General features: G+C 38.6%; 1 protein-coding gene across 1 annotated transcript in view; it reads left to right on the top strand.

Annotated features, from left to right (window-relative positions):
- Cpa3 (carboxypeptidase A3) overlaps positions 1-11,294 on the top strand; it is a 21,397-nt gene extending 10,103 nt beyond the window's left edge. Inside the window, exons 7-11 of the mRNA XM_028763960.1 lie at positions 1,002-1,112; positions 3,513-3,603; positions 4,563-4,765; positions 6,899-6,983; positions 10,697-11,294. Of these exons, the coding sequence (XP_028619793.1) occupies positions 1,002-1,112; positions 3,513-3,603; positions 4,563-4,765; positions 6,899-6,983; positions 10,697-10,884 (678 nt within the window). The 3' untranslated portion in view covers positions 10,885-11,294. The remainder of the gene's footprint in view (positions 1-1,001; positions 1,113-3,512; positions 3,604-4,562; positions 4,766-6,898; positions 6,984-10,696) is intronic.
- Positions 11,295-14,350: the final 3,056 nt, after the last annotated feature.

Raw genomic sequence — 14,350 nt, 5'->3', positions numbered from 1 at the left:
TTTGGTTTGGTTTGGTTTTGAGAATTATGATAGCCACAGAAAGCTCAGATAATTAGAGGAATTTTATGCCAGAAAATAGAAGAACTGACAGGTCAATCTCTACATTTGTGAGATTTAAAATTTTATCTTATGATTGCTGAAAATTGTACCCAGAAGTTTGTGATTGCTCTGAGCCCTATACCACTGCCAGCAGCCTTTATTAATTTTCTGAGGCCAGAGAGATGGCTGAGTCAGTAAAATACTATCAGCACAAGCATTAGGACCCAACTTCAGCCCTCAGCATCTATGCAAAACTTCTGGGCAGAGCACATGCCTGTAATCCTAGCACTGGCAAGAGACTGAGGAGGGGCAGAGATAAAGGATCCCTGGGGACTGAGGGCAGCTACTCTAGCCAAATTGTCAAGCTCTGAGGTAGTGAGAATAAAGAGAAATTAAGACAGTCACCTAAAGCGTCTGTCACCCTCTGGCCTTCACACACAGGTGCACATAAGTATACCTGCACATATGAACACTTGTGAGTTCCTTTGGTTGAAATTATGGCACAGCAGTAGAGAACATGTTTAGTTTGCACAAGAATTTGGGTTGAATGCACAAAACTCTAAAGGTTTTCTTCTTCAATCATCTGTATGAACCTGCTCCAATGCTCCTATATCCCTGTACTCACAGGCTAGATTTACATTTATTTAAGTGCATGGGAGAATGAACTCCTCAAGTACTTGGTGCTATTAATTTCCACTTGGCTCTGTTTCTTCGATGGATCTAGTTTAACAAGTTACATCTGGCAGCTTTAAGTCTTGATAGTTCAGTAAGCCTTTAAATAATGTCCATTTCAGTTCATGTTCCTACATTTAATACTTGACTTTATCTATATGAGTCATTTATGTTATGTACCTTAAAAAATGTTTAAAATGACTTAATCTTGGAAACACCTCAAACAATGGTAGCTATGGTTAATAGGATCTAGCTTTCTCCATAGTGACTTATCTTCCTATCCTCTATAGGCAACCAAGAGTTACGGAAAAAAAAAAATCATGACCAAACTTTTGGACCGGATAAATTTTTACGTTCTGCCTGTATTCAATGTAGATGGATACATTTGGTCATGGACAAAGGTATGTTCTATGTACAATTGCTGCGTTTAAGTAATGTATTAGTTACTGGCTTTAATGCACATTGATTATTGCTTATTAGGTTTAACATTTGGGTGACTACTTGATTTCCAATGCAGAAAGATTTATTTTTCAATTTTTTATGTGTAGTACTCCATTGTACATGGTATCATAATTTATTTAAATAGCCCCATCAATGAATATTTGGATCATTTCCAATCTGTTTCTATGACATGGTTACGATAAATAAACCCATACAAGCACTAGGCAAATTGAACAGATTTCCAGAAGGGGGATCGCTGGGTGAGGTGAATAGTGTGTCTAGCATCTTGGGAGCTCTTGCCGGGCTCTGAGTGATGAAGAAGCATCATTTTGCATTCTCAGGACATTGCAGGAGGACACATGTTTCTTACAGCCACACCAAGGCAGCATGGGGACAGGCCTCAGGGTGTGAGCTGATATGAGGACTCTGGAACTCTGTGTCACTGTGTCTTTTCATTTGCATTTGTCTCCTTGCCAGCAAGGCCAAGAACCTTTCCATGTATTTAAGGATCATTTGCATTTTGCCTTCAATACCATGTCCTTGGCTCGTTCTTTTCTATTAATTTTTTTAAATTTTTTAAAATAACCTTTTTTGTTTAAACTCTTAGAATTTCATACAGTATATTTTGATCTTAAGCATTCCCCTTTCCCAACTTCCCAGATTCCCCACACACACACACTTCATGTTTGCTCTCTCTTTAAAATAAAAGATGGAGTCCAATTTGTGTTAGCCAACTATTGTTGAGCATGGGGCTTACCCAGAGTGCTTTATATACCATACCACTCTATTAAAGAAAACTTATTCTCCTTCCAACAGCAACAAAATGTCAGTAGCTCCTCAGTTAGGCACAGACTTCATACCCACCTCCTTACCCATACTGAAATTTTTGTCTGGCTTGAATTGTTGCAGATCCAGTGCATGATGTCATGTAACTGTGACCTCATATATGTATATGCCCTGTTGTGTCTAAATAACACTATTTCCTGGAACTTATTTACTACCTTTGGCTTTTCACAATCTTCCCTATATCTTTTCCCCATACATCCCTCAATCTTGAGGGAAAGATACGAATGCAAACATCCATTGTGGCTGAGTGGTTACTCAGGCTAACCATGCTCATGTTTCTTACGTTCCATTCATTGATCAATTGTAATGTTCTGGTTGCACAAGTGTCATGAAAGTAATGTGAACTTTTGCTCCTTTTGATGCATGTAATGGTCATTTCCTTTCTTTTTTTTAATTTTATTTAATCTTTCTTTACAGTCCAGATTTTATCCCCCTCCCGGTCTACCCTCTGACTATTTCACATCCCATGCTTCCTCCCACCTGTCTCCATGAGGATGTCCCCCCCAACCCCAACCCCTAATCCCTACACCACCAAACCTCCCCATTCCCTGGGGCCTCCAGTCTCTTGAGGGTTAGGTGCATCTTCTCTGGCTTGAGTCCAGACCCAGCAGTCCTCTGCTGTATATGTGTTGGGGGCCTCATATCAGCTGGTGTATGCTGTCTGGTTGATGTCCCAGTGTCTGAGAGATCTCAGGGATCCAGGTTAATTGAGACTGCTGGTCCTCCTAGAGGGTCACCCACTTCTCAGCTTCTTCCAGCCTTTCTCTAATTCAACCACAGGGGTCAGCAGCTTCTGTCCATTGGTTGGGTGTAAATGTCTGCATCTGACTCTTTCAGTTGCTTGTTGGGTCTTTCGGAGGGCAGTCATGATAGGTCCCATTTTGTGAGCATTCCATAGCCTCATTAATAGTGTCAGGCCTTGAGGCCTCCCCTTGAGCTGCATCCCACTTTGGGCCTGTACTGCATCTTCTTTTCCTCAGGCTCTTCTCCATTTTTGTCCCTGCAGTTCTTTCAGACAGGAATTTATTATGGTCAGAGTTTTCACTGTGGGATGGCAAACCTCTCCCTCATTTGATGCCCTGTCTTTCTGCTGGAGGTGGGCTCTACAAGTTTCCTCTCCCTACTATAGGGCATTTCATCTGAGGGCCCTCCTTTTAGTCCTGAGAGTCTCTCACCTCCCAGGTCTCTGGTACATTCTGGTGGGCCCCCACCTCCTCCTACTGTAGGTTGCCTGTTTCCATTCTTTCTGCTGGCCTTTGGGGCTTCAATACTGTTAATCAACCATTTTTAAACTTACTGGAATTTTTCGTCAATGATAAAAACATTAATATTGAAACTATGTATCTGAAAATATTAGAAATTGTAGGAAAACAACATTCCTTGATAATAAAGGAGCTGAAGTTAACTATAGAGATTTCAAATAAACTTGGAGACAGCTACAAAGAGAATCTGAGGTGGTAACAAGAGAAAGTGTAACTGGCCTCGTGTACTCACTCTGTTTTCCCCTCTGGCAGGATCGAATGTGGAGAAAAAACCGATCTAAGAACCAAAATTCCACCTGCATTGGCACTGACCTCAACAGGAACTTTGATGTCTCATGGGACTGTGAGTTGCAGATTTGGTGTCAAGAAATTGGCTTTACATTTAGGCCTTGAGTTTAAATAAACCACCTACTTATTTCAGTAAAAATAGAGATCTCCTGAGTGAGTGATGATTTCCTTATCTGTTAAACAGAAGATAATCATCAATAGCCTAGGGAGATTATGACGGTTTCCGTGGGATGAAGTGGGGAGATGTTATGTGTCCATTAAGCCAACTTTTACAGAACAGTAAGAACAAATGTACAAAAGTCAGGTAATCTGGAGTGATCTTGGTCCTTCCTCTTCCTAATCTGATAGAAATTGAGAAATACCAGTGGTTACAACCAATTACTTGTATATGTAGTAATTCTTCAGATGTTTAACCAAGAAACATTTGGGATAGCAGACAGTGAAAATTTTTAATAGGAATACGATGACCGGTATTCCGGCATTCGAATATGATGTCTATCTGCTACTTCAGATGATACTATCATTTCTACACAACCACAACTTTACATTACAGACTTCTGGGGAGACGACACCTCTGCCCCTATTTGTGCATTTCTTCTTTGTCCAATTTGGTTTTTAAAAGGCCACTATATCTTTTAACTCTATCCTCCCATAATGAATGTTGAAATACCAGCAACTAACCCTAATAAACAGAATTATCCTGAAAGAAACTGAAGAAACTCAGTCTCAAGACAGGTGATTAATACAAGTTTTCCAAGAGTCAAGGCAGGGGATGAATGGGAACTGATGTGAGTCTGGCTCTAAGCCTTGAGGTGATTGTGACCTAGAAATGGAAAGCAAATTAGGTTAAGAATTCTCCCTCAGAAAGTCTGTGCACATATGTGGGCAAAGCCTCTAGTAACTTTGTAGCAGGAGATATCTGATGTTTTAAGCATCAGGTGAACCTACATCAGAAAAGGCAGCAGAGGAGTTAAGAGACCGCACATTCTGATCCCATCCACATTTCTTCTGTAGCTTCTCCAAACACCAACAACCCATGCCACAGTGTCTACAGGGGACCTGCACCAGAGTCTGAGAAAGAGACAAAAGCTGTCACTAACTTCATTCGAAGCCATCTGAACTCAATCAAGGCTTATATCACCTTCCATTCCTACTCTCAGATGTTATTATTTCCTTATGGCTACACATTCAAACTACCACCCAACCACCAGGACCTGGTATGTAAAAAAAAAAAAATCTGTCGCATGTACATTGACACCATTATACACACACACACACACACACACACACACACACACACACTGAGGTATGCTGAACTGGCTTCAGTTTGTTTCTTTGTTTCTTTTGTGAGAGGGCCTTACTATGTAGTTCATGGTAGCCATGAACTCTTCAATGTGACCCAGCCTCACCCCATACTCACCATCACTCTGTCTCAATTTCCCAAATCCTAGAATTACAGTCTTGCCACCATGCCAAGGCCTCACATTTTAAATACTATAAAAAAAACTAATGAAGTTTACTCTATAGTTAAAATGATGATCTCTAGATTCTTTTATTGGAACATTGTAAACACATATTTGGATGTGATTCTAAGAAAATTTCATAAGGTAGTCCTTAATACTTTCTTTCGGTAATACTCTAAAACTATGCAGGGCAAAAGCCTAATTGAACAGCAAAGACAAGCTAGTTCTAACCTTTAAACATCAGATTTGAGAAGATCCATGATATTTTTCTCTATTAGTAAACTAAAAGTAGTAATTCTTTCACTAACCAAATACACTGTGAATGTCACAGTGTTCTGTCAGTAAGAATGTGGTATCATTTCAAATCTATGATCCAATGAGCATCATCTTTCTTTCTATGCAAACTGATTTGATCATGTAAGCTTTAGGAAGAACTTTCTGCACACATAGTTGACCTGTGCACATAAGTAACTATCGTGAATTGCCATAGGAGAAAAGATAGGCAGCATACAAGGTCTGGTATCCCAAATTCTACAATAGTCAACAGACACGGCATATGCAGCCAATGCTGTGACTTAGATACTTCCTAAAACCAACCTAAAGAAAAACGGGTCATGATATTTATCTTGACATCACTCACTTGTATTCGTCACAGTCACATTTAATGATAGGTACATCCCGATTTCAAGCAGCCATTAATTTCACCTATGATATATACATGAAGAAAATAGACTAGTATTCTGTGACCATGCTGTTGCTTGTGATCCAATCTAGCTAAGAATCTGAACCATGAGTCGGTTAATTTATACAGATACAGCAAGGCAATTGCATACTATTAGGAAGGATGGTATGAATAAAAATGCACACAGATATACAGAACAAGCCATTTTGAGTAAACTAAAAGGTTTTACACAGCAGCTACATTAATTCACTTATATGATAAATAAAATATATTTCTTAGTTATATACATTTACACATAGCAATGGAAAAACATTCATTTGGAGTACAAATGTTAGAGGCTACATTCATTAATGTTCATTCCAACAACTATTCTCCTACAACACAATTGATTGAATATGATAAAATGTCACCCCAGTAAAGAAACCCTACTATAACAGCACCATTTTAAAGATAGGTAAGCCATGCTGGACATGTAGTTTAGTGATCAAGTGTATGGCTAACAAATGGTGTTTTGTGTTCGATCCTAAGTAGCGCACACACATGTGTGCATGCACAGAGAGAGAGAGAGACAGACAGACAGAGAGAGAGAGAGAGAGAGAGAGAGAGAGAGAGAGAGAGAGGAGTTAATGAAGATTAAAACAAAAATTAATCAACTACTTTTCTTCTCTTAGCACAAGTAGAGAAAATTCTGCTTCAATAAAAGACCTATTACAGAGAAAGAGATGGGAGAAATTATTTCAAAATGATCAAATATCTGAAACCAAGAAGAGTCCAAAATAAAGGACACACCAGGCTGGAAAGATGACTTTGCTGTGCAGAGCACTTGTTCTTGCAGATAAACGAGGTTTTATTCACAGCACTCACATGCTGTCTCACAACCATCTGTAATTTCAGTTTCAAGGAGTCTGTTACCTTCTTCTGACCACCATGGGCACCAGGCACCCATATGGTGCTAGTGCATACATATAGGCAAGATATTCAAACATTCCTATACACAAATGAATACATTTCAAACTTTTTGAAATAGAAGGATGCAGAGAGAGAGGAAAAAACACAATATAATTCCATATAACTGAGCAATTGCACTTTGACAATGTTTTTGCCTAGCCATTTATCTTAGTTTGATCTTCAAGTACTAAATAACCTGTAAAATTGATTTGTAACTCATACAGCATTCTGTAATCCCCTCTCACTTTCCTTTCCAGTTGAAAGTTGCAAGAATTGCCACTGATTTTCTCTCAACTAGATACGAAACCCGTTATATCTACGGCCCAATAGCATCCACAATTTGTAAGTTTTTTCTATCATTTACTGCGACTATTTCTGTAAATCTTAGGTGAATACTAACAAAAAGTATCAAATTTGTAGTTTTTAAACTCCAGCTTTTACAAAGGATTCTACATTAAATGTGAACCCAAAAAGATAGAGTGTGCCTATGTGTGAGATAGAGCTGTTTTTTTAAACAAATTACAATTAACTTTTATAAGTCTATAAAATTAAGACAAATTATTAAATCAATAGAAGTTTATAGTTTAATTCATCTACTTTCCTGTTCTCCAATATCAATGTTTCATATTCAGCAGATCTAACAAGAATTAGTTAGGGTAGAAGTAATATCTGGTTTCATCTATTCAACTTGAGTTGAATTTTTCTCTTCTTTGACCATGTTTCCATTCTGGTAGTGTGTTATCACTGTGTGGGTGGTGTATTGCAGTCATTTTTGGCATGGACTCATATTCTCTTGTCTTTCTTATCTGTTCTTCCTGTTATAGGCAAATGAATCTGTGTAGTAGTGTAGGAAAGGAGATTCTAACATGTGAGTTCTCTTTTTTTGTTTATATTCTCAGCACCATTTCTAATTCTTTGGTGCTTTACAGGCCTTTATGTTTATTTGCTTTTTATTTCTTATTTGTTACACACTGAATCAGAAAAGCTTTTACAAGGTCAGCTTTTATTTAGACTTCAAGGCCAGAGTAGCCTCTGTTATGACTACTCAACTGGGGCATTATAATTCAAAAGCAGCCACAGATGACAAGTTAAAAACAAGCATGGTTATGTTCATATAATCCATCATTCACAAAAGAAGGAGGGAATAATTTGTCGAGTCTCAGTCTGTAAACATTACCTGTAGTTGTCAATTGACTCACAAGCTGGACTCAGCATTTGAGTCTCATGATCTAAATTATTCCTCACAAAAGCACCCCAAAACATGAGCAAGTACAACACACCTGTTCCACAGAATGGCAAAAGAATGACAAAGTCAACATTATAACAAAACCAAAGTCCTCACTGCCATGCATATTACTTTCTTTATTGAGTTTTTGTGACTATCCGAGATTTTCTATTTTTGAGAAATTGACAATAACAAAAACATTATTGTACTTTTGCCAAAGACAAGACTCTGTGAATAAAGATTATTTATTTATTATAACAAGAGTTATAGTTATCAGGATGTCTCCATCAAACCCTACCCTCAAGTCTCAGGTGACCATGCAGAAGAGGAGGCAGAACCAGTGTAAAAGCTAGAATAGATGGAAGACAGCAAGGAAGCAAGGTAACAGGTCCTCTCAATCAATAAAAGCAAAGCTCATACGAACTCACAGAGACTAAGGCACTTGCATGGATTTGCACCAAGTCCTCTTGTATATACTATGGCTCCCAGTTTAGTGTCTTTATAGGCTTACATGAGTTTTATGCCTTCTTTTGGGATTTTTCCTGTTTGTCTTGTCCAACTCCAATGTGTTAGTTTTTGTTTTATTCTTTTTGTTTTGTTTATTATTATCCCCTAGAAGCCTGTTTTTTTTTCTAATGAGAGACAGAAAGGGAGTGGATCCAAGTGGGAGAAGAGATGAATTGAAACTTAAAAAAGTAAAAGGAAGGGAAAATGTAATCAGGATATATTATGTGAGAAAAAAATCTGTTTTCAATAAAAGGAAAAAATTAAAGAGTTATAGTTCTGTTACTATATGTATAAGTTAGTCAGCCTCTCAGAGCCCCTAACACCACAATGCAGAAGATGGAACAAGAGTGGAATTGATCCTATAAACTTGTATCGTAACTTATCCAAAAATATTTATTTGACTATGTTCTATTTGAAATAATGGTGATGAAAAATGTAAATGTAAGCAAATGGTGAAATACACAAAGGAAACGGAGAACTTTGTACCTACAGATCTTCTTTTAAATAATTGCTAAAGGAATCTTTCCAAATACAAAGGAAATAATAGCAAAAAGAGCTGGGAAATGTAGAAAGGAAGAATAGTGAGTGAAGAGTAGAGAGAAGATAGGTATGTTGGTAAATAATAGAAACATATGCATACATTCATACATAATAATAACCTGTCTTCATGATTGAATCAAAATTATTATCCCATAGGACATTCAATATATATGAAGACTTGAGATAACGCACTGCTATCTATCAATGTACAATCTATATGAAACATTTCTAATCTAACTCTACAGGCAGGTTGAAATGAAAAGGGTACAAACTAATCAAAATGAAGGAGGAAGTTATCATAAATATCAAATAAAGTAAATTTCAAAGCAAAACCAAAGAAACATTAGTAATGACAAGTGGAGCTATCCACCAACTAGGAAATAATCCTAAGCATCACCTCCACCTATAATGTTTGTCAATAATTGAATTTGACTTCCCCCATCTAATTCCAATAGTACAGAAGCTTAGACAGGGGCAAGGTGTGAGGCCAGTATTAGCTACATGGTGAGTGTATGTCTCAAACAGAAAAATAAAGAAACAAAAACCAAACACAAAACAAAATCACACAATCTAACCAACCAAATAAACCCCAAACCAACAGATTAATTTGTCCACAGAGAGGACAGGCAAGACAAGGTTTCAAAGATAAATTGTGGTTTCAGAATCTTGCAGTGTAGAGGCAAAACTAAGGTGGAAAATCTTAGTAAGAGCACATGTAAATACCATGGGGAAGGTACACCACTTGACCAGAATTTAAAGGAGAAACAATACTGTGCATCTTCCCTGTGGTTTTTACATGTGTTCTGATCTTTATTTGTTTTGTTTTTTTTTTTTACCAAATAACAACATCTTTAGGAAAGTTTTACAAAAATTGATAAAAAGTTTGAATCAAGAGTTTTAAATACATCCTTAAAATAGTTAGCTTTCTTGGCCTTATAACTATAAACAATTTTCTCTGACAACATAGACAACAAGAAGTTGAAAATGAGAAAGAATGTGATTTTGCAGTTGGTGGATACAGTTTTCAATGACCAGTAAATTCCCTTCAGCTGTTAACATTCCGTCAAAATTCCTTTAGCTAAAGTAATGTGAGCCCAGAAAGTAAACTCAACTTGGTACTGACCCACAAGAACATAATTCATATGACATGAAAACATAAGGAAAAAAATCTGAATGGAAAAAGGGTTCCTGTAGAGAAGAGCAAGGGGATGGTGAATGGCAATAGAACAGGATGAATAAGAAAAAGATATAAGGACAGAAAAAATAAAAATTTAAATAAAATACATGTTTAAAATATAAATTCCAAGTGCATTCAGTACCATTTGCTCTATTTTATCATTACTGCAATTAATTATACCTATAAATTACTTTTATTATTAATTTCATACATGCAGTTTTAAGTGTATGTATGTGCTCATTTGTGTTTGTTTGGAGAAGCCAAAGGCCAACTTCTTCTTTCACTATTGTTCTATATCCTTTTTTTCCTTCCTTTTTTTTTTTTTTTTTGAGAGAGACAAGGTTACTTAGGAAACTTGAAATTTACCAGTTGGCTAAACAAGATGACCAACAATCCCTGGGGATCCTCTTAACACTGACATTATAGGCATGAGCCACGATGTCTGGCTTTTTTGTGGGTGCTGAGAATCCAAGCACAGGACTACATATTTGCACTGCATGCACTGAGTCATCTCCCATCTTCTACGCCAGAAATTCTCATGTCTTGAAAAACAAAAATGCCTCAGTACTCACCTCTAATAAAATATTTACTGATTCTGTTTTGCAGACAAGACATCAGGTTCTTCTTTAGACTGGGCTTATGACCTCGGCATCAAACACACATTTGCCTTTGAGCTTCGTGATAAAGGAAAATCTGGTTTCCTTCTTCCAGAATCTCAGATAAAGCCAACATGTAAAGAAACCATGCTTTCTGTCAAATTTATTGCCAAGTATATCCTCAAGCATACTTTCTAATGAGTTGCCCTTGGTTTGAAATGTGCTAATCATCCCTTGGGTGGAGCCTTTTCCTCAAGAGACAATCTTCTGCGTCGCTTGGATCCATCCTTCTCTTGCTCATGAAGTCCTGCATTATTTTCCTCTTGTTTTTATTTACTCCCAACAGCCCCACAACAATAAAGCTTTAAGTAAATCCATTTAAATACCTTTCTTGTTTGTAAATAAAAAGTTAGCCTGGTAGTAAGTATATTTTGAATACTCTGAAATGGTATGTAGTGAGCCTGGGAATGGAAAATTTGTTCTTCCATAATCTGATTGACTTCCTTCATGCCACATGATAACAAACTGAAAAGTGGGTTGTATTCTGATGCTTTTCAATGGTATCTTCTGTTTTTAATAAATTATGCTCTCAGCATTTCTCAATTTGCCTTAAGAGTCTATATCAATGGTTCTTCAATCTGATGACAGGAAACAATATCCTCAATTTTCAAATATGAAATTTGTCTTTCAAACATATATTTTCTGAGAGGCATGAACATTCTTTGTATATTCAAATTAACAAAGAGCAATTGAGTAAATAAAATGACTAGTGGAGAGATGAATTTCTGACCTTTAACAAACAATCCGGTTTCCATTAGTACAATACTCATTAAATGAAAAATAGCCTACCAGCACAGGTACTGCAGACCCTTCTAGGTTTTGAGCTCCTTGGCCTTCTGAGGACTAATAGCTCCCAGACTCTGAAACCTCCATCACATTCAGCAAGCCCAGGATAATGTGGTAGGTAAGTCCATCTCATTCCTGATGGACATGGGGTGAGGGCCGGGGGATACCCTCCCACAGCTCCTCACCCCATTCCTCCTCCACTGTCTCCAAGATGTCCCCATACCTCCACCACCAGCTCCCATGAGGCCTCCTGACTCCCTGGGGCCTCAAGTCTCTCCTGGGTTAGGCACATCTTCTCTCACTGAGGCCAGACCAGGAAGTCCTCTGCTGTACATGTATCTGGGGCCTCGGACCAGCTAGTGTTGGCTCCCAGGTTGGTGGTTCAATGTCTAAGAGATCTCAGGAGTCCAGGTTAGTTGAAACTGCTGATCTTCCTATGGAGTCTCCCTCCTCAGCGTCTTCCAGCCTTTCCATAATTCAACCACAGGGGTCCTGACTTCAGTCCATTGGTTGGGTGAAAGTATCTGCATCTGACTCTTACAGCTGCTTGTTGGGCCTCTCTTGGAGGACAGCCATTCTAGGCTTCTGTCTGTAAGCACACCATAGCATTAGTAATAGTGTCCAGGCCTTGAAGCCTCCCCTTGAGATGGATCCCAAGTTAGGCCGATCACTGAACCTCCTTTCCTTCAGTCTCTTCTCCATTTTTGTTCCTGCAGTTCTTTTAGATGGGAACACTTCTGGATCAGAGTTTTGACTGTGGAATAGCAAACCCATCCCTCCATTTGATGTCCAGTCTTTTTACTAGAAGTAGACTTCATGAGTTACCTCTTCCTACCGTTAGACATTTCATCTAGGGTCCCATCCTTTGAGTTCTGAGAGTCTCTCATCTCCCAGGTCTCTGGTACTTTCTAGAAGGTCCCCCTACCTCCCACTCCACTCCCAGGTTGCATATTTCCATTCATTCTGCTGGCTCCCAGGGATTTTCTTCTGATCCTCTCCCCCATACCTAATCATATTCCTCTTTTCTCCTCCTCCTCCCCTCTCCCACCCAGGTTCCTCCCTCCCTCTGCCTCCCATGAGTGCTTTCTTGTCCCTCCCAAGTAGGATTGAAGCATCCACACACCTGGGCCCTTCAGCCTGTTAACCTTGGGTTCTGTGGATTGTATCCTAAGTATTCTGTACTTTTTGGGCTAATACCCACTTATGAATGAGTACAAACCATGCATGTCCTCTGGGGTCTGAGTTTCCTCACTCAGGATGATATTTTCTAGTTTCATCCATTTGCCTCATTAACTCCTCATTCTTAATAGCTGAATAGTATTCCATTGTGTAAGTGAACCACATTTTCTATATCCATGGGACATCTTACACCTGCCAGAATGGCTAATAACAGCAAGACAAGTGACAGCTCATGCTGGCCAGAATGTGGAATAAAAGCAATCCTGGGTTGCTAGCAGGAATGCAAACTCATAAGCCACTATAGACATCAGTGTGGATATTTCTTTTACCCCAAGTTCCTATCATTCGCCCAAGTTCCACTGCTGAGATGGTGTAGCTGGAAACCAGTTAGCACACTTTTACACTTTGTGGGGAAGATTCCATTACATATAACTAAGAGTTGTACCATAGGCGCATTATGGACCAGTCAGAGCTCTGTGAAACTCCTGGGGTAAAGAGGGAAGGGGACCTGGAAGTAGCCTTAGAGAGAAGCATCCCCCTGAAAGTCTGACTCACCTTTTGGTCTTCAATATAACTGTGAAGAATCACATAGGCCAGACATGATAGCTGAAGTGGGAGTATGAGGGTTAGGGGAGCGTGGTTTTAATTGTCCATGAGAAAGTCAGATCTAAAAGCTAGCCATGACCCATTGCATAATTGTTTTGGGAATGGAGTCTTGTCCTAGAAGTGGGAAACTCAGGGATTATGATTTAGTCATTAGCCACTGGGAGAAGCTTCCTGGAGAACCAAAGATGGGAAGTTCTAAGTACCGTTCTCTCTGTGCTGAAGAGATGGCTCAATGGTTAAGAACATTGGCTGCTCCTCTGAGGGACACAGGTTCTAGTCTCAGCACACACATTCAGTTCATGACTCTCTGTAACCCCAGTTCCTCTTCTAGCGTCTATGGTACTGCACAGATACAGTGTATGTTCATACACGCAAAACACACACACATACATACATACATACATACATACATACATACATACATACATACAATAAAAGTATTAAGTAAAGACAGCTCTTCCCTCACAAACAACACTGCTATACTTTTCCTCAAACACTCGCCATTGTCAGTTCTGTCCTTTGACATCAGCCTATAGGTCTCTCATGCCAGGGCTTTTATTACAAAATCTTTCTGTCTCTGCCATCATACAAAGCAAAGGAATAGGATCTTCACTGCTCTTAACTTCCGTGTCCACAGAACAGACTCTCAAATACCCACAGAAGTTACATTCAAAGTGAGACTAGTATTTTATTATGATTGAGCTGAAATATCAAAATACTATAGGCAACAAAAAAAATATTTCCTCACTTCTATCAGATTTGGGTCCCATTCACATGACCTTATTGCAACTTTAGAGACTTTATCCGTAAACTCAGCAAGTCATTCAGTCATGCCAGGATGGGAAAAGCTTCGAACAATGGCAGATCTGAACCACAAGGTGGCGTTGCTACCCAACTCCTAAATCTTGTCAGGCCCGATTTTTTTTCTTCTTCTTCTTTCTTCTTCTTCTTCTTCTTCTTCTTCTTCTTCTTCTTCTTCTTCTTCTTCTTCTTCTTCTTCTTCTTCTTCTTCTTCTTCTTCTTCTTCTTCTTC

This window comes from Grammomys surdaster, unplaced genomic scaffold (assembly GCF_004785775.1).
Source record: "Grammomys surdaster isolate TR1022 unplaced genomic scaffold, NIH_TR_1.0 62, whole genome shotgun sequence".
NCBI classification, from domain to species: Eukaryota; Metazoa; Chordata; class Mammalia; order Rodentia; family Muridae; genus Grammomys; species Grammomys surdaster.
This window is presented reverse-complemented; position numbering and strand designations above follow the sequence as displayed.